We start from the raw sequence: 20328 nt of genomic DNA, 5'->3' as shown, positions 1-20328 counted from the left end.
GAGACGTACATTGCCATCGTGTATTCTGGTGATTGGGTTGCCTCTTTCACTTCTTCAACCACCTTCTTAAAAAGGCTGGCACTGTTATATTTTTGTGCATATCCAAAAAAGTGTTGATATCCCAGTCTGTCATAATGTTTAAAAGTAGTTTCTCTCACGCACAGAGAGTTGTTCGTAAACCTTGCAAGAGGCCATTTGTTGTAAAATCTGCGATGAGACGTGAGATGCATGTGCTGAATGTGCTTTGTGTCCAGAGAATGCGCCTTTAACCTGAATAATACTTGAACCTCACGTCTTCATCAAAAATGCTACATTTTGAATATCCAGAGGGAATATTCTGTAAATATTACCACAGAATAATATCTCATTCCTCGGAAAAATAGTAGAAAACAAGTGTGCATGTAAACGTAGTCACTGAAGCCTTACACAGACACAGCATGCATACTGTTACTACACCTGTAACTCCCTTTATCCCACCAGATTATCTAGTTGTCTCACATAAAAAAACCTCTTCATACGTCTGCCGAGGAATCAAGTTCCAAGGCTTCATGAATCCAGTTGTTTATCTCCTACCTGTATGGTCAGGTGAACGCTGTCTGCACTATGTTTCAGTGGTGCTGATGTGTGTAGAGACTCACCAGTGGGGATGAAGGCTGGTTGCTGGAGCTGCATGTTAGCCAGGGCTTGCTGGTAGTGGAACATGCTGGGGTTGAAGACGGTGGCAGCAGCTCCGTTGCTCTTCTCTAAGATCGACCTCTTTGGTAGCGGCTGCATGGCTCCTGGAGGGAGACCCTGCTCAGGACAAAACACAGAGGAAGGAGGAGAAAAGTTATCTTCAACACAGCCTATAAAACTGGATTATCTGAGACCTGTACAACGAAGTGAGCTCAACACACCCAGGATACTTTTCATACCTGTACAGTCAGCTAAACACTATTCGGACTATGTCTCAGGGGTGCTGAGGTGTGTCGAGACTCACCAGTGGGGATGAAGGCTGGTTGCTGGAGCTGCATGTTAGAAAGGGCTTGCTGGTAGTGAAACATGCTACGGAAGGAGGTGCTTTTATATGTGTCGATCTGTTATCTCGACCATAACCTGCACCGGAGCAGGTAGGTGTGCAGCATTACTTACTTTTTGTTTGCCACTGCCTTTAATTCTATTAATGTTCTATTAATGTTATAAATGTAAAGCACTTTGAGTTGCCTTGTGTCTGAATTGTGCTATACAAATAAACTTGCCCGAGTTAACCCTGACGTTACTGGCTAATAACAAATCATGCTTCGTAGGACAGGCCTCACAGTAAATATACGGTCTCTGTGAGCACAGCAGCATCCAGCTGACGTGGATGTTTCTGTTTACCACCACAAGAGGACACTGCAGCATGTTAGATTAGTTGAAGCGATGTAGGACAGCCCAGAGGTCAGGCCAAGAGCAAAATGGGATTGCTATGACTTCATTCACTAATGGGGCCGGTGCTGAAACATCAAACTGCAGTGGAAGATAACCGAGAGAAATACAATCATAACATGAATACAAACACCTGTCACATTACAGGACGTGATAAACGTCATAATCAGTTTTTAATTACCTTGACTGATTACTCTGATTAATTTGCGATTAAACCAGTGACAATACAGAGCCATTGGATAGCATGCAGCATTAGCAGCTGCAGCAACAAAACTAAATGCCAGGACGTATAAACTCTGGATAAATTATGTTTGCAATTCTTCTTATGTTACCATTTTGTGTCTTTTTTTCAAAACTCCCTCTCGTGTTTTTCTGCATCCGCTCTGCAGATTGACCTGATTATATTACAGCCACTCACACTGCTAACTTTAGCCCGTGGAGCTTGCTTCACTGAGTACCGGCTCAGATACATGCACAGTAGCACACATTCATGAAAAACATAATCCCCAGACTACATTATCAAATTTCAAGTTGCCTGCGGGACACTGTGATACCCGGATCCTTCATTGCATCAGTAAACAATATCCAAGTTGAGAACAAGAAAATCTTCTCCTGTTTCACTGCTGTGCTCAGCAGATACACCGATTGTTGATTTGTAACTATTAAGAAGGTGAGTGTCGGCTTACACCTGTGTTTGTTCTGTTCTATGTTTTATTTTTTCATAGGAAAGCAGCTGAAGTTTATTCTTAGTAAGACATTTTCCCTGTCACAGTGTTGAGAAGGACTCACCAAGGCTGCGGACGCTGTGTTTTGACTGGCTTGGTGCTGTGCAGCCTTGATCCTAGCCTGCAGGTGAGCTGGGGGATGGAAGTACTTGCACTTGTCTCGGCTGCAGCGACCTTTAATGTAGTCCATGCAGACGATGACCGAGTTTTCGCTGCAGTCCACCATGCCAGCCTCCAGGGGGTGAGCGTAGCGGCAGTCACTCTCACCCCTCGTGCAGTTACCGCGCTGGAATTCTCGACAAACCTGGCAGGGTCAGCGGGACACTAATCAACATTTACCTTTCATCAAACTGAGGCCAAACATAGCAACACAACAACTGCACGCAGGCCGCATACCTCCAGCTTGTCCGTGCGCACGTGTTTTTGTGCGGAGGTGCCGTTGGCCATGGTTGCCAGGCCGGTGGGACTCCCAGGAACCAGCAGGGGAGTACTGGGCAGCAGCTCAGGCATCAAGCCCATGCCTGGGCCCATGTGGCTCAGGTATGGACTGAATGCCATACTGGGACTCGTTGCCAGGGAGGGCGTCATTGGGAATGTTGTCTGAGGGAGAGAGAGAACGGCAGAGACGAGACACAAAACATGTTATAGCAGGAGCTTTATCTGGCTTTAAGAGAGGATTTGGTGGTAAATTAAACTGTGGGTGTGTTTATCTAGAGCTATGCTGTTAATCTAAATATTAAGGAGAACGGTTGGATAATATTAGAAAGATTCAGGAAATGTCACATTTTTAAAGGGGCTTGGTAGAACTTCTGTGTTGTGCTGGAAGCCGCTCGTTATTTTATATTGGCTGACTCCATTTCAAAACTAACGTTAGATAGTGTTAGCTACAATGCACCGGAGAACATGCGTACAATCTCATCCTTTGGACTATCGTTGAAAATCAGTCCATCACAAAGAAATTCACAGTCCAGCAGCATAAAACAACTTAAACAAATCATCCAGAGGCTTGTATAGACAAACGAGAGAGACGGGGAAGGTCTCATTTTTGGCTGCACTATGTAGCATTCAGACCTTCCACCCTTGAAGAAAAATGTTCAGCTTGTGTGCACGTGCGTGTGACCCAAATCACATATCTCATTTAATTTAGCCCCGGGCCTGTTTAATACTGTGTTTTGGTGCCCGTCGCTAACTCAGCTGATCTTTCAACAGTCACGCCAGTCCGTTTACCTTTGCAACGGAGTTAAAAAAAAATAGTCTTCACGGAAGGAAACAGCTGAAGTGAGGAGGGGGAACGAGACGGATACAATAATGGTCAAGAGTGTCGCTGTCGATTGTGGATCTTGTCTCTTGCTATGAAATTAAACATTTATCCACACATTAATTATCCCCACTTGAACATTTTTGTTATGTATGTGGGTGAAGGCAAGGGGAATGAATCCAGTGCTATGATTGGTGAAACTCTTCCTCTTCTTTTTTTGGTTTTCATCACGCTTTATGGCGTATTGCTGCTGCCTCTTAGTCAAATTCATAAGGCGTCACCAGCTTATTACGTAATTTAGAGTGACAAAATGTACCTGTGTACTGTGATGTCATAATGCGTACCTGCTGAGCAAAAATGTGTAGAGGTTGTCAGGTCTGAGTCCGATGAATGTTCAGAGTTTGCCACTAGGAGGCTGTTTTCACATTTATCTGCAGAAACATTACATTTTCTCTGTGCTCACTGAAAATCTGATTATAAGAGACGGGGCTACGAGCAGGATTTGTGACATCACAAATAGTTTGGAAGTCAATCCTGGTCCAATATTCAGCGTACAGTGTATGTGTGATGTGGAAACTTGCAGCCTCCATTGCACACACACTGAGAATGAACTTCAGAGTGAAGTAGGAGACATCTCGTGTCCCGCAGTTAGAAATGTTTACAATGAGGGAGAAGGAGAATTATACTTTTCTCTGTAAAAAGCATGTCTTACACACATTAGAGAATTTTTATGTTTGCCCTACATATCTTTAAAAAGATATCTTTAAAAACAACTGCCCCCTCGAAACTGACCAGAACATCCCTCACAGAACGCAGAGGGCAGCTTAAGTATTTTCATAAAGAAATGACATTTCTTCAAACACGTTGGATTCATAGAGAAATTGCAGTTTATGTGTGGGCTGCTCACTATGGGCTGCAACTGCGCTCCAGGCAGCATGAACTGCATCTGTTGAGCCAACATGGCCGCGGCGGCCTTCTGCTGGATCAGGTTGTTCCTCCCGTTGATCTCCAGCTGGGTTTTGAGGTGCGGAGGTGGGTGCAGGTATTTACAGTTCTCACGCGTGCAGCGCCCCTGAGGAGGAGAGAGGAGGGAGGAGAGGTGAGAGCAGGCAGACGAGGTCACACTTTACTGCAACTATAAGTCACAATACAGAGAGATGAGAATAATGCCATTAAGAGGCCGAAATGGATCAGGGACCAACAAACATTACTGCAGCAACAGATCTACGTTTAGTTGAACTCATCCCCGTAATCGAGCACAATTTTTTAAACCAAACAACAAGAATCAAGCGTGTTTACAGCGCAGCAGAGCAGCACTACGTACAGTAAACTCTGTTGAAACAAAGTACTAATGAAGTCCCAGAAGACTGCATCTTGGAAAATTCATGAGAGATGTGCAACCACTTTCTACAAATGTTCATCATTAAAAGTACACTGTGCAGAAATCAACAACAATCTGAGCAAAACACCAATTTAGACATCAAAGTTGCGTCTATCTTTCAAAGCTATGTGAAATGACAGGTGAAGTGTTTTCAAGCCAGCTTTGGATTTTTCCACAGAGGCACAGAAGTCAAATAACTACGCTGACAAGAGATAAAGCTCGAGAATGAAAACATATGCTCGACTCTCAGCGGCCTGTGTGACAGATTCTGTATCTCTGCCAGTCAAATGAATGAGCTCAATGAGAAAAGGGAATATTTCAAAGATTATGAGTCTGACGGCAGCACATGCGAAGTTATTTGCGTGTGCTGCCTACATAAGAGGAGCTTATTTCCTTCATAAATATAAATAACTTTATTATACAGTATAAGTATGTTAAAGAAAACTGAAAAGCATTTGTACCAAAACTTTTACAAACATCCTCAAAACTGTCGGTGGTGCTATAAAAGGAGCAATACCACAACCTAAGAATACTTCGTTACAAGTAAAAGTCCTGCATTTAAAGTGTTAATTAAGGAAAACTATGTTTATTATCAGCAGAATGTACTCAAGCAAACACAACGAAATGCATGATCCTGTCTCAATAACGACAATTAATTATATAAGAGACATACTCTACCATGACTGTCAGACACATTTTCTTGAACTTTTCATGACTATTCATGAATGACTGCAGCATGTTGGCTGAGCAGCCAGTATTATAATGTCGGGCTTATGTGCATAGTCAAAGCGTTTCTATTTGTCCTGTATGCAAAGCTTCACTCAGCACATACAGGCTGAAACAATGATGGCAGACAGATTGAATGACTGTAACCAAAGTCGACACGTGTTTGAGCGAAGCCCTTTGTGAATAAAACAGCAAGACTTGGTTATAAAAATCATTTCAAGAGGGCAAATGGTTCAACAGTATTTGGGGCTATAAATTAAACTGATGATTGGACGGAAGTTGAAGAAAGTAGAAGACGAATCTATAACGCTCTGAATTTCCCTAAATATTTCAGTATCAGTAATTAATCTTGTGATCAGTGCAACATGTTACATACAAAATGAAACCATGGACCTAACACAAGCATTTCAATAAGCTAACACTAAGTTAAGTGTTATAATTCTGTATTTCAGTCAGGTACAGAAGCTTCTGCCACAAACCATTTTCATCCTTCTTTATGCTCATTTTTACTTGTCATCTTTGGCTTCTTGACAAACCCTTAATCAGATTTCGAGCCATTTATCTAAAAGCAATTCATTTTGCCCCAGAATGTCGTTAAAGCAGTGTCCTTCCTCCCTGCCTGAGTCTGCGAGGAAGGTGAAGATGGTGCTGCAGGAGCACTGCAGGTCAACACACACTGCAACATAAAACTGCAGTCCCCATTAAACCCCTGGGCCGCCAGCAGCTGTCTGCGCCTGCAGATGAGCTGTTAACCCGCTAAACTACCTCTGCTACGCATCAGCCACACGCTCTGTCATCAACCACACCCACGCAAACCAGCTCTCATTACGTGACCACGAGCTACTGACAGAGAGGGCACTGAAGCAACGGAAAACTCCGAAGACGAGCTGACGTCATGGTGCAGAGGCTCTGACGGTGATGGATGATGTCACGCTGAGAAGAGGACACATAAAAAATGGCTTCGCAGCAGGAGAACTGTATGGGACACGAGCTAACCGCAGTGTCTCCTATAGCGGCGTCCGTGAGAGATTCACATCAGACAAAAAGCATAACAGCAGACATGTAGCAGTCTGAAAAATGGTCAGGATGGTTCACAGGCATACACAAACACTCTCGCCTACTACTGGAGATGCGAGCAAGGTTTGCGTCAGCGAGCTGTGTGTTTAGGGACGAGTCTGTCATGAGGAGTGAATCCCGTGAGCCCAGCGAGCCTGCTAAAACTCAGAGGGAAAGACACGTACCCGTTAATGAGCCTAATGATGCGCTTCATACAACGTGTGCCTCAAAGTATAAAACCGGAGCATATTGACGTCTGAATTTTAGCAGCACGAGCATCGACAACGCCTTAATAAAAGCTGTAAAATCTGGTGAAGAGATGGAGGCCAGTGGAAAAGTGGTGTTGAGGAGAGTATTGGGTCAGGAATCTCCTTTTGGTAGCCATGGCAACACACTACGCAACACAGAGAAAGTCCCTGTTAGTACGGCGGTGTGCTGTTGATGCATTCAGAGGGAGAAGAGGGAGCGATGATAAAAAAGACTGCACACTACAAATTTCAAGAGGTGTATTATTTTCCATATTAATAAAGGACAGACTTGATGTTTCTCTTCAGTTAAAGCATCACCGGGCTCAAGTCTGGCCTCATTTAAATGACACGTAGCTGAAACAATTAGAGACGGTCTAAATGAACTGGCCATAATTTGGATAATTGAATTGAAACAGTATTTATTTTACATTTTGGGTTTTTGGTGGAATATCTGTCATTGAATTGAATGGCTCGGCATGAAATCTGGTGCAGACATCCAGGTGCTCAGTCAATAATTCATAAACACTTTAAAATCCACTCACTTTTCATCTTGCATCATCATCAGGTCAAAATTTTACTTTGTTCAATACTTTGGTTTGTGACCCAACACCTGCAAACCTGACGACATTCTCATCATCCTCAGCTCTTCTTTGTGTTCAGTGTTAATTAGCAAAAGGGGTATCACAATTTCAAACAACAAACAACGATTCATGATTCAGTTTAACGACTTTTTGCAGGTTAGGGTTTCGCAAGTTCAAATAATCTTCAGTAAAATTAAAGATCTCTAAAAAAGAAAATAAACCCAACATCTCAGACGGACGCCATTGGAGCAACCTACCGGACAGCTAGCTGTGCTGTAATTGAAGTGTAACCCTTTTTGTGTGTTTTTATTATTCAGATGCAAGCAAGTAGGCGAAGGTAGAGAGAAACAACATACTGAGAGAATCATTGATGAAGTGAAAGCTAAATTCTCGATATGAAATCGTGACACCCCTTATTAGCAAATGTTATCAGGCTGTAGACTGTTTTCTGAGTTTCCTGTTTTTCCTCATCTCATAATAGTCAACTAAGCATCTTTGGGGTGAGACTTACTGTTCAGACAGAAGAAGCATTTTAAAGAAGTCGTCTTTGAGAACTTGTGTTGGGAATTTTAATTTATTTTATGTCACGTAATATTCATCAGATTAACAGTTAATGAAAATAAAGATTTGTTGCGGTCCTGCAGTGATGTCACCCAAAACTGACACTGCAGTTGAATCTAGTAAATGTTGAGCAGATGTGATGCTCACACTAATCATTGTAGATGACAGCAGCACTCCTGCTAACAAGGTAAAAAGAACCAGGTGGCGAGCCTCTCCCTCCCTCCCCTGCAGCAGGTTCAGACCCGACCGGACGGAGCTAATGGGGGAGCAACGTTGAATGACAGTGGTCGGCTCGGACCGGGCTGGAGATGCCAGATATGGGAGGGACGGCGAGGAGGGAGGCCATTAGCAGATAAATCCATAAAATTAACAAAGACGGGAGGGGTGGGCGGGGAGCAGGAGGAAGGAGTGATGCTGTAGAGCGGCCGTGTTGGGGACAGAGCGAGGTGCTTCTTTGTTTTTTCTAGTCAGTCGACCAAAAACAACGGCTGTCAGCTGAGTATAATCCTGAACAACAATGGGGATAGAAACACTGTTGTGAAGAGGTGGTTGTTGACACGCTGTGCCGGCTGCTGCAGCTCCTGATAAAGAAAAGCAGCTTTGACCTTCAACTGTCACCAACTTCAGTTCTCTCTCAAACTAACAACGTGACCTCCGGGCTTCAAACAACCAAACATGGCCTTTAATTCGCTGCCTTTGGTACAAAGCGGCTCGCCTCTTTCTCCCATCAATACAACCAGTACAGAGCCAGGCTGTTGCTCTGTGCTAAAAACAGCCGTGCCACTCAGGAAGATCAAACTATCCAATGGGTACGCACTCCTGTGCTGTTGCTAGGCCCCCCTCTCTGTTTCTCTCCCTCTCTCTCTCTCCCTCTCCATCTCTCCCTCCTGCTCTGGAGGACATAACACAGAAAAATGGCTGAATAATAAATTCTAACTCAATAAACGAGGAGACAGCAGCTGCACTCAGACAGAAAGCCCCTTGTCTGGGTCTCACTCTCTCCCTGTAAGAAAGCTGCTCGAGCAATAACCACGACACACACGCCGACACAGCAACGGCCTTTCCTCTGGTTTTTTTGCGCAATTGACGATTGATAGTCGGAGCTCTTCTAAAATACTGTAGAGCGTCATCACTTCTTAGATTGTTAGTGTTTCCACTGGGCGAGAGTGGTGCCAGTGTTGTGGGTCTGTGGGTGAGGACAGGAGAGTCAGGAGAGCAGCCGCAGTGATGTCGAAGCAGCACCACCGACGAGCCCACATCGCCGATGGACGGTCAGCAAAGTGGCTTTACGAGAAATTACGATGACAAATATCTTCTGACATCGTTATTAATTATGAATGTTTAGGTAAGAACTGCAAAATAGGTCGATTAATGGAGTAGTCGATCAAAAGAAAATGAACTGACAACTACTTCAATAATCAATGAATCGTGTTTTTTCAAGCAAAAATCTCATTTATGACAGTAAACGAAGAGTCTAGGTTTTCAATCTGAAGACGTCACTTTGGGAAATTATGATGAGCTTTTATCGCAATCTTTTGACGTCATATAGACTAAATGGTGACTCGATTAATCACGAAAATAATCAGCAGATCAATTGATAAGGAAAATAGTCATTAGCTGCAGTCGGAGTTTAGGTATAAGAATCATATGTGTATTTTCCTGGTCTAAATTAGGGCAGGGTTATACAAGGATTTATATATAAGAATTTAACCGAAAAAAATGTAATAATCGACCATCAGAGAAATAAAATATCTTCTTATTTTCAATACAATTAATTTGTAATTATAAAAACACAAAAAGGCGTTCCATACTGACTGATATCAATATATTTGAGCCGTTTTGTTGCCTCAGTTTGTGTTGAATTTTGTTGGACTAGTTATTGAATAGCGACTGAATAGAGCTCTGCGATAAAAAGTCATTATTTTGTGTTATTTAGTTTAGCATCATTCAAGTAACTTGGTATTTACTTTATCTGTTCTTTTAACTCCTAACCTCCTGGTTCCTTACTGGAAAAACGTCAGACATATTTCATATATTAATTAATGATCAACTGATAATGGATTGTTAAGGCAGCTGACTATCGATTGAAGAAGTTGCTCTTTGCTCGTTCTAAATGATTTAAAAGTGTATGTAAGGAGAGCACCGACAGTGAGAAACACGCTTATTTAATCTCAGCATGTTTCATGAAGGGTAGCAGCCACATACAGGTTTCGAGGTGCACCATGGTACGAACACTGACGGTTATCGTCCCGTGTGCGTTTGCTCATCTAACATGTTTAAATCTATCATGTTATGCTTATTAAAAAACATTAAGTTTCATGTCTGTCGGGAAATCACATCTTAAAGTTGCTTCTCATCGCTAAAATCTGAACAATCAAAGCTACAAGTGTGAGTCATTAAACCAAAATGACATATAAGATTATCGAAACTGTGTCATAAACATCGACCTGCTTCTCCACTCCTCTGTTGCCACTTCACTGCACCACGACGGGTTGTCACCATGTTTTGCACTGGATTTAAACGTGACATGATGATGTCATCACAAGCATACAACGCGATGAGGTAAAAGACAGAAGCCTTTGCCTTCTGCTGCAAAAAGAATAAAAGCTTTTGCTATTGTGTTTTTGTTTTTAGATCAATTTAAACAGAACGGCCAGTCTGGGACTGATTTGTATGGGTTAAGGGTCATTATAACTGATGACTATGATAATACATGTGTAATATCTTGCAACTGTGATATTTTTTCATATGGTTGTCAGTTCTATGTTTGTGTGAGTCTGTAGGCGTCTTTGCTGCGGAGGCGATTACATCAATTACAATCACATAACGTGCAACTTGTCGTCTTTTATCCCTCACATAAACCATGAGATGAAATCTATCCACCGTCGGAGACTTTATTTATTTGCATGCATCTAGTTGTGTGACATCATCGCAGTCAATGTTGAAAAATCAATAAGCAAAACTGCTTTATAATAGATGATTGTGAATGATTTTTAAATTAATGTAACCTGGATTGGGCATTATGGTGGCCTATAGGATCCATACCATGTAATATGATTTGATCCTTATCATCCTCCCTTAGTTGAAATCATTCTGCAAGAAATCTGACCTTTTTATTGTTATTACAGACGACAGACATCACGATAACTCACAATATTAATAAAGTGGTAGTTGAAAATTGATCACTTTGGACTCCATGATGACAGGCCAAAAATGTAATTTTCAGCTGGTATTCTCGAGTCTTTTAAACATCATCCTGCAAGAAATCTGAACATTTTTCATCATTAATTAGATGTCAAATGTTCTAACCGTGATTCACGCTACTAACAACTCGAAACACAATTACAAGGACAAAAAAAATGATGATAAACGTCCTTCGAGACAACCTTTGCAGTCCCCGAAGTCACAAGGACATACAGATGAAATTAGAAAAAGTCAGACAAAAATAGCTTCGAAAAAACCAAGTGGGGGTAGAAAGGGTGGATCAACTGACCGACTGACATAGTTTTCAAGGTTTCCAGGAAATTCATCCTGACTCATCCCCTCTCTTCAACAATTTAGTCTGTAGACGGCACCCTAAATGATCATCACACTGATTAAATTTGTGGCATTCGATGTGTGAAATAAAGTGGTCCACGTCACCTGAAACAAAGACCACCTCTGCTAGGAAACCTATGTTTGTGTGTCTGTGTCTAGAAGGACGCAAGTTATTTGTTCAACACTATACAGAGCCTTCAGCTAACTGTGTCTAAACAAACGAGATGCAGTATGGCAGGAACTGATGTGTGTCCTCTCTGTTGCATTGTTACCTTGAGGGAGTCGAAGCAGGCGATGACTCGGCCATTCTCCACATGGCAGCTCCGGGAGGGGTGGGCAAACTTGCACTCGGCATCAGACCGCGAGCAGGTGCCTCTCTGAAACTCACGACACACTTCCAGGGTCAGCCATTTGGTGTCCCGTCCCATGGTCATGCTGACGGCCATCGGAGTCGAACACACTGAGCGGCGGTGTAGTCAGACGGACGGAAAACTGTCTGATGAGAGCAAGGGTGAGTAATAGTGATGCAAGGAAAAAAAGTCCCCGGCAAAAACACCCAGAAAAACAGAAGCAAAAATATTTTTCCTCAGCGCAAAAAAGGGCAGCGAGTCCGTTTTGGTTGGTGTATTTTAGGGGATGTTTATTAGTTCTTCCTGGGAAAAGTGGCAGCTGAAGTTTCACTGGGGTGAGATAGCGGGGGGCCGACTGTGAGCAGAGTCCAGCTCTGTCTCAAAGAAGAAAAAAAATAACTACTCTGAGGACATCACTCTGGCATGCTTGGATATGTCACCGAGCGTCTGAGCCTTCACCTGAATCGACTGACGCCCGCCGTAAGTAGCTGTTACATTCACGTCAACATGGCCAAGGCTGGGGTGGACGCTGTAGTGGAACAAAAAGCAGAACCTTATAGGGATGGTGTCCTTGCCCTGATGAGACGAGGTGGCGGCTCAGCTCAGGCTATGTGAGGACTGCAGCTCGGCAACGTGGGATGGATGACTCTGTGGCTGTCAGGATAAAATACAGCCTCCATTCAAGGCCAAACACACAGCAAGCCCCGTCCTGCTCTCATCCAGCAGTGGACAACACCTCACAGTAGGCACTTTGGAGTTCCACTTCCTCCTCTTATTTCAGTCTCTTTCTCATCCCTCTCTCACCGTCGTCGTTTCTTCTGTTGTCATCCTCCTCACTGACCTCTCTTCTGCATGTCCTTGCTTGCTGTAAAAACAGAAAGGCAAACGTTAATTCAGAGCATCAGCGAAACAGCAGCCGCTTGGAGAGAAAATGCAAAGCTACAACCTCGTGAAGATCTTGTTTAAACGGAGGGTGATGAGGACCACGAGGCAGGAGGAGGGTGGAAGGGAAAGCGAGGACAAACAAATAGGGGAACAGAGCGATACGGGAGGGAGGGAGGCAGCAATGAACAGGAAAGGGCAAGCTATGTCTTGATTAAGTGATACAAGAGAGAGAGAGAGAGAGGAAGAGAGGGGATGGAGGGAGATTGCAGGCAGGACAGAGACGTCACTTCGACTCCCCTGATCTCCACGGAGCAGAAAGTAATTGACTAACTTGACATACACTGTGGAAAGGAGTGTCCTTGAGATCAGCACATGTGGTCGATGATTCCCAGACAGTTATTAATGTGAAGGGAAGAAGAAGTAGGAAAAAGAGAGACAGAGGGGGGGGGGCAGTTCTTCACAACTGCAGCTGCTGTGCTCAATGCGAGGCTCCAGCCCAATCGGACAGACTTTTACAGGCACGCAGAGCACATCATCAGCCAATGACAGGGCGTTTTCCACAGCGGCTCCTCCCTCCACAGAGCCCGTCCTTGTTCCTCCCAGGATTTTTTCACTGGTACAGCACAGTCATGGCTGAGCCACATGCTAATGTTCAAACTCTGAGCTGACTCCAACTAGCTGTGTCCCCTCACAGGCGCGGAGCAGCAAGTTATTCGTCTTCAAACACACCGCAGTGTGATGCAGGGAGGATGCATGCAGCCGAGCCCTGCTGTGCTGTGGAGCAGAGTGACGTGTCCGGACACTAACTGAATACAGATGACAATCAACTGAGGTGGCTCAATAAAGAAACACACAGGAGAGAAACTACAATATAGCTTCCCAGGGAAAGGCAAGAAGTTCAAACAGCATTTTTTGGACTGAAGAGTAATGAAGGCTGTCCTGTATGAAACACAAGGGCATTAATGCACAAAGTGAATCAACAATAGGCGAGATGCAGGAAAAGGAGGAGTACAAAAAAAAATAGGAGGAGGAGAGGGGGGTTGGAGCAGATATTATCGGTCCCTGTGTCTGATGGCGGCAGACACAGACGGAGGAACCGACGGGGGGGAGAGTGTGAGGGAACGAGAGTGTGTGAGTGTGTGTGTGCATGCAGATAGACAGCCCAGAAGGAGAACACCGCAGTGGAGTGGGAGAAGGAGGGATAAGGGGGAGGTGGGAACTGAATTGATACACCCACCTTCAAACACAAGAACAAAGACACATCCCAGCCCAAAAAAAAAAAAAAAGGACAGGCAGGATGAGGGATGAGCAGGTACAGCAACTGCTTTGCTTGCTTAACCATTATGCTTGTCTGTGCCTCCTCCTCTTCCTCCCAGCCTACCTACAGATCGATTGAAACTTTTCTCAGGGGGTACAACACAAGCACTCCTCCTGCAGCTTTGCCTGTCCTGCATTCAGGTCCACATCAGTGTCAAGCGCCCTTTGCTTACGCACCACCCTGACGACGCAGCTCAGCAATCCCAACAAAACCCGCATCATCAAAATGCTCCTCAGCAACACTCCACACTTCCTCTGCTCGCTCTCGCCACACCAGACACCAAATGGCGCACAGTTGCCATTAGAGTCGTTCTTGGAAAGCGACACAGCAGTACTGGCTCTCCTCCAAAGCCATTCTGGTTTATACTGCACCCTGTACCTTCGAATATACACAGTAATGACCTTTCATTTACTTATACATAACTGCTGTTGCTTTCCAACTCTGTTACCAAGCCTTACCTTGCTAGCTTTCCCTTTGGCCTCTATCAGGGCCTATACACATACTGGAAGACAATGGGGGCGGTTAAAAATAGAGAAATCATGCCATGGCATAATGTGCAAGTAGTTAAAATGTGGCATGCCTACTTGGGGGGGGGGGTGTGTTTGTTACAACATGTTCATGAACAGAGAGAACAGCCTGAGAGCTTTTAGTAAGCTAGCAGATCTGACAATCAGACATATAAGTTTCAGCAATGAGTAACTCATAAGTGGGTGAAACTAATTTATTCTGCAGTGTAGAAATGTAGCAACATGGTGGAAAAGGACAGATGAACAGTCCACAGCCATGCCAGCAGCTCTGTGAAGCTGAAGCTTCAGCGCTTTAGGCTAAATATTAAAGTCAGCATGATTAGCATGTTAGCTTAGCGTGTTAGCATGCGACCATTAACCAAAGTATTGGACAAATATCAATTTTGACGTGGTGATGATATTGGAAAAAATTGACATTGTGACACGACCATGAATGTATGTACAAAATTTAACGGAAATCCACCCAGTAGTTGTTGAGCTATTTCAGTCAAAGTGGAGCGGCAGACCGTCAGACTGACATCGCCGCCCATACAGCCGATATTTTTCAGGTTATATCACGATACATGATATATATGTCGATATCTGAAATCTCATCAAAAGCACTTTCTCAGGCTGGGAAACAAAATCAAATATCACAATATTTTTGACCAACTGCCTCGATAATGATACTGCGACATTATTGTGGGCTATTGGTAGTTTCACAAAATATTAACTCAATGTGATTTTTGATAAATAATCATCAGTAATGTGGAGTAAGTCACTTCACTGTAATGCAGCCTTTAAAACCAAGGTAACCTAAAAAACAAGGAGGGGTCACTACGTCACCGAACCTTGCTGTGGGCGAGACTGTGGTGACAGCTATTGAAGTCAATGGGAGATGTATGGAGAAACACAGTGAAACCCAATATATCTACATCGTATGACTTCTGGTGATGTAATGACCTTTCCTTATTTTTTAGGTTCCTTGTTTAAAACCAGGAAAAGACAACACTTATGCCATGTCATGATATAACAATATGCAAAATCAAAGACGATATATATAGTGTCATATCATGATAATGACATAATATCGATATATAGCTCAGCCCTCATAAAGCCACAGCGCTAGCTTGGCTCAATAGCAGTCAGCCTACCAAGAGTTTTGATTGACTCCACTGTGTGAGTACACCGTGGGACTAATCTGCACATTCATCTATGAATAATTTAACAACAGCAGAAGACTGATGTAACCACAAGAGTTAATCCAACAGTACTTTGCTGTCTGTAAGATGCAGAACTTCAGGGTTGAAGATTAAAACATACAGACGTCTGAGTCTGAAAGATGTCACAATCTTGAAAGCAACCCAACAAAGACAGCCACATGAATTGTCTGTGTAAAGCAAAGTATGTACTTTATTAGATGTTTTACGCCCAAATCAGCAGTGTTACTTAAGAGATTGAGCTCTTTCTCTCTCCCTCTCTCTGCAATACTGCACAACACGACCTACCACAGCTGAGCTAAAACATGAGGAGGCCAAAAGATACACGAGCATAAACACTGATCAAGAGCTCTGCTGGAAAGACAAGGGCTTGATGCTACATGCTCGAGGCTGCATTATTGTGCAGGTGCTGCCCACACACCACAACTGTGTCAGTGTTGTCCCTCGCAACACCGATGAATGGGTTAAAGCTCTTGAGTAAAAACAAAACACACATAAGAGAGCATGAAAATAAGCATTAGCTATGCTGCTAGGATAGCAAATAAACAAGTTTAACCTTCTAATGTACACAATATGGGTGCAAGTGATGGTTGTTTTCAATATCGCTTAATCTGCAGTTGATTCAACATTTGACATTTTCAAATTGCTTGTTTTGTCCAACCAAAATATATGAAATGTAATATCATTTATGAAAAACACAAGCAGAAAGTCCTCCTGAAACCTGAAGTGATTATCAAAATAGTTACTGATTAATTTCTGTTTGTTAACTGATCTTTAAATTGACTAATAGTTTTGGCTCTAATAAACATCTGAACTACCAACTCTATTCCCACATTGTAATCAGAAATCTGTAATGAAGAGAACAGAAATAATTTTGTTCCACTGAACTTGTCCGACCTTTACGATGCAGCATAAACAATCGTTTTCAGGGATGCGGCATGGTGAATAAATATAGAGCGTCCCAGTTATAACAGTCATTATGCTGCTGCCTGTCCTCCAGGTGTCTGCAGTGAGAAGAGGGGCTCCGGCAGTCAGTAGGTGGGGGTCAACGTGTAGGTGGAACAGGATGGAGGGGGGTATAAGGAGGACAGATGGGGGTGGCTGCTGTTGACTCCGGCGCACTGCGTCCCTCATCAAACACAGTGCACCAAAGGGCTACCGGCAGTGTAACCTTCACCGGAGCTCTGACGTCTGCATTATGGCTTGTGTGTAGGCTGGGTGCCACCTCGACAGACAGCCCTGCACCTTATCTGCTCGCGCTAACAGATAGCCATATACCAATACAACTGTGAGGAGCCAGGCATGTATTCAGTGGAAGGCAAGGTGACACATTAACACTTGTGAGAAAAATAAAAAACGCCTTATTGTTGTTTCTGCTCTTACGAGTTTCCTTCTGCCTTCTGTCTTTTGCATAATCACAGTCCAGGCAGGTGAATATTTATAAGAGGGTATATGTTTTTAATGGGAATGTAAATGTCGGAGGCTGATACAGCAGAACAAAAACATTATAGAAATAGAAAAGGGTAGAGTTTCTGAATAAAATGTATGAATAAAAATCTGCACTTGAAAACAGTTGACGTGCTGAAGGAAGTTGAAGTGGCAGTCGAAAAATAATTACTGCATGTGTAGACATTAAATTGACAGTTTAATTTAAGCTGAATTGTTTATTTAAGTGTGAGTGCTGATTGAAGTCAAAGATAAAGATATAATATGCAACATTTTTACATTAAAAAACAACTAGACCTTTGTTGCTATAACTTCTGGGAATGCGTCAGAGAGTTAGGAACAAAGTCGGACACTAGAAGTCTCATAGCCAAAACAAAAGACAAAAACAAAAGTAGTGTTTGATCACAGGAGTTGTTGTCTCTGTTTTTTGTTACGATTGCCTAATGAAAATCTATTTCTTTGACTCAGGCAGAAATGTTCATGGACAAGAGGGGCTGGCTATATTGAACATCGATACTTTAATGGCACCAACCAAATTGCCTCAATACGATCGATTTTTCTGTCGCTTAGGAGTTAATCTCATCGGTGTCAGTGAACCAATAAGCGTGCAGCATGCTTGTCGTGCCAAGATCTAGTAGTGCTGGTGATTGGCTGTCTCAAGGCATGCAGGATAAACACAAGGTCACGTCCAGACGTTGCTCTTTTTTTGAAACAGATTTCATAAAATCGGTATCGAAAAAGGATCGTTCAGGAGCCTGTAAAACGAGAGTCAAGGTATTAGTAGCGTTTTTTTTAACGATACCTGGCCCTACGGTCTCTCCCTTTAGTTCGAGCGACATTTTACTGTTTGTTAACAGTTAAATAACTATTATCTCTCACTTAAATTAACTAAAAATGTACCATTTATTAATGCTGGTTAGTTTTAAGTGTTGATCAGGTGTAAATTGAAGTAAAGGCTATAAAGAGGTAAAGATTTAGCTGAACTTTAATCACTGAAAGGTGTTGTAGTGTCTATGTAGAAATTTAAGCTTGCTCTATTGTTTAACTTATTATGAATCACTCTAGATTAAGAGCATTGGGTAAATGTGTTAAATGGGAATGTAAAGTGTAAAGCAAAAAGACCAAAAGTATTTAAAAAATAGTACAGGTAACATTTTCTGAGGAAGAAGCGTGCCTGCTTTAAATGTGCAGTTGACAGATTTGAATTGGGCGTTCAGTAAATATGCAAAATGGGGAAATTAAAGTGTTTTCAGATAATGCAGCAGGTTGACAGGGAGAAGAAAAAGCTCATAAAACTACCGACTTGTGTTTCACTGCCTGGGGAAAGCCAGTGAGGGATTTTAACAAGTATACGTTGGACACTTTGGCCCGTATGTGTTTGTCATTTTGGTTTCACAAGAGAATCAGAGAGTTTCCTGTGGGAGTTTTTATATTTTTTTTTAAGCTGGAGTTTCCCTTTTTCCTAAAAGCTTGGTGAATTCCATTTTTAGAGACAAAGGTAGCTGTGTGTCAACTACTGGAGCTATGAAAACAACTCTACATGATCTGTGTGTAAAGAGACAGCTCTTTTTAGAGCAGTGACGAGGACGACTGCAGAACAGGACAAAGCCGGTGACCAGGTGATTGATTAAAAAGCACAAGGTGGAAGATCCATAAATCACAATGAGAGTGAAAGCCAGCCGCCTGGAGGGACGGAGCAAAGTAATTAGGTTAAGTATCAGTAATCCGTTCAGCTCATTAAAGCACCACAGTTCACCATTCAAACAAACATACTACAAGCCTATCCCATCATACCGGACAACACAGTCTCCACGAAGCATGAAATACTTGAAATGATGCAGTTTAGCTTTAAAGTTTTGACTCAGAAACTAGACTGGATACAGTGAAGGCCCCCAAGCTTTAATTTTCCTCACCATAATGCTGGTTTCACATCCCTGTAGTGACATAATGAAAGTTAACTGTGTGGAGAAACTGCAGCTATTATAGCTGAATCAATAACGTATTGTTGACATAACATTTTCGTTGAATGATTTTATTTGCACCATAAAAGATGGAGCATCAAAGTCAGTCAACGTGACGGTGCGTGAGGGGGAAATGAAAACAGGTTACGTGGGTTGCGTGATCGTGTTTGTCCATTTCCCAGTGTTTATATTAGGCCAAAAAAAACAAAAAACTAGCTTGACTGGTGCATAGTCCACACACCAGAGGGAAGGGGAACTTGTCTTGACAGGCTCTATTGTTAAATGTGCAAAGGTGATGGCATTACAACCACTGGGAGTGTGTAGGCAATGAGTGACAACACAGTATGCCATGGTGGCATGAGTGTGTGACCCCTTAAAGGGTAAACAAGGACAAGAATCCCTGCACTGCATGCATGCATGGAGGCTGCAGAAAACCAGGAAGCAACCTGCAGAGGCTCTCACCTCTACCCACTGTAATAAAATAAAACGCAGGGAAGAGAGATCCTCAGGAAGTGATCCCACATTGATTTTTTTTACCAACTTGCACTTGAAACACAGGCGGCTGAACAGACTTCCAATACAAACCCTGCATGTTGCACTCAGCCAAGCCCTTGTGTGCAGATCCAACACTACAGCATGATTATCTGTATCCATGCAGAGCAGCTCTCCAATGTGAATGTTATGACCGCTGTGCCTGTAGTGCAGCACCACAATCACGCCCGTGTTCAACAATAACAAAGCAGCGATGTGCTTCCACGCAACAGGCACTAAAATGACTGCAGCATGGATTAAATATAAAAACTAGGCAGCATTCATATTGCTGCAAACTCAACTGCGCCAGACGAGCTCAGCCTCTTACCTGTTTATGGTCCAGACTCGGACGTCTTCCCTCTAAATTGGCGTCGTTTAAAATGTTTAATTGTTTGGTTATTTTCCACGCAGACGCCGTTCTTCAGGCTGATATACAGCCTGTATCACCTGGAAGTGAAAAGGCTGATAAGAAGGAGAAAAAAAGCGCGTTATCGACAGCTAGATATAATGAAACCGACGCGCGTAAAGAGAAAAAAATAAAAACGCGTCACTGCCGCGGAGAGAAAGAAAGAAAGAGGGACAGAAAGAAAGAAAGAAGCGGGGTTTGTCTGGCAGCTGAAATGTTAGCTGC

General features: G+C 43.0%; 1 protein-coding gene across 2 annotated transcripts in view; it reads right to left on the bottom strand.

Annotated features, from left to right (window-relative positions):
• Positions 1–20264, bottom strand: part of mbnl3 (muscleblind-like splicing regulator 3) — a 33064-nt gene extending 12800 nt beyond the window's left edge. For both annotated transcript variants that reach the window (XM_073486666.1, XM_073486665.1), the window contains exons 1-6: positions 20026–20264; positions 11753–12695; positions 4298–4462; positions 2529–2732; positions 2197–2436; positions 639–792 (exon numbers count right to left, since the gene is read on the bottom strand). In XM_073486666.1, coding sequence (XP_073342767.1) covers positions 639–792; positions 2197–2436; positions 2529–2732; positions 4298–4462; positions 11753–11926 — 937 coding nt within the window. In that variant the 5' untranslated portion in view covers positions 11927–12695; positions 20026–20264. The remainder of the gene's footprint in view (positions 1–638; positions 793–2196; positions 2437–2528; positions 2733–4297; positions 4463–11752; positions 12696–20025) is intronic.
• Between the last annotated feature and the right edge of the window lie 64 nt (positions 20265–20328).

Source organism: Pagrus major, chromosome 18 (assembly GCF_040436345.1).
Source record: "Pagrus major chromosome 18, Pma_NU_1.0".
In the NCBI taxonomy this organism is placed as follows: Eukaryota; Metazoa; Chordata; class Actinopteri; order Spariformes; family Sparidae; genus Pagrus; species Pagrus major.
This window is presented reverse-complemented; position numbering and strand designations above follow the sequence as displayed.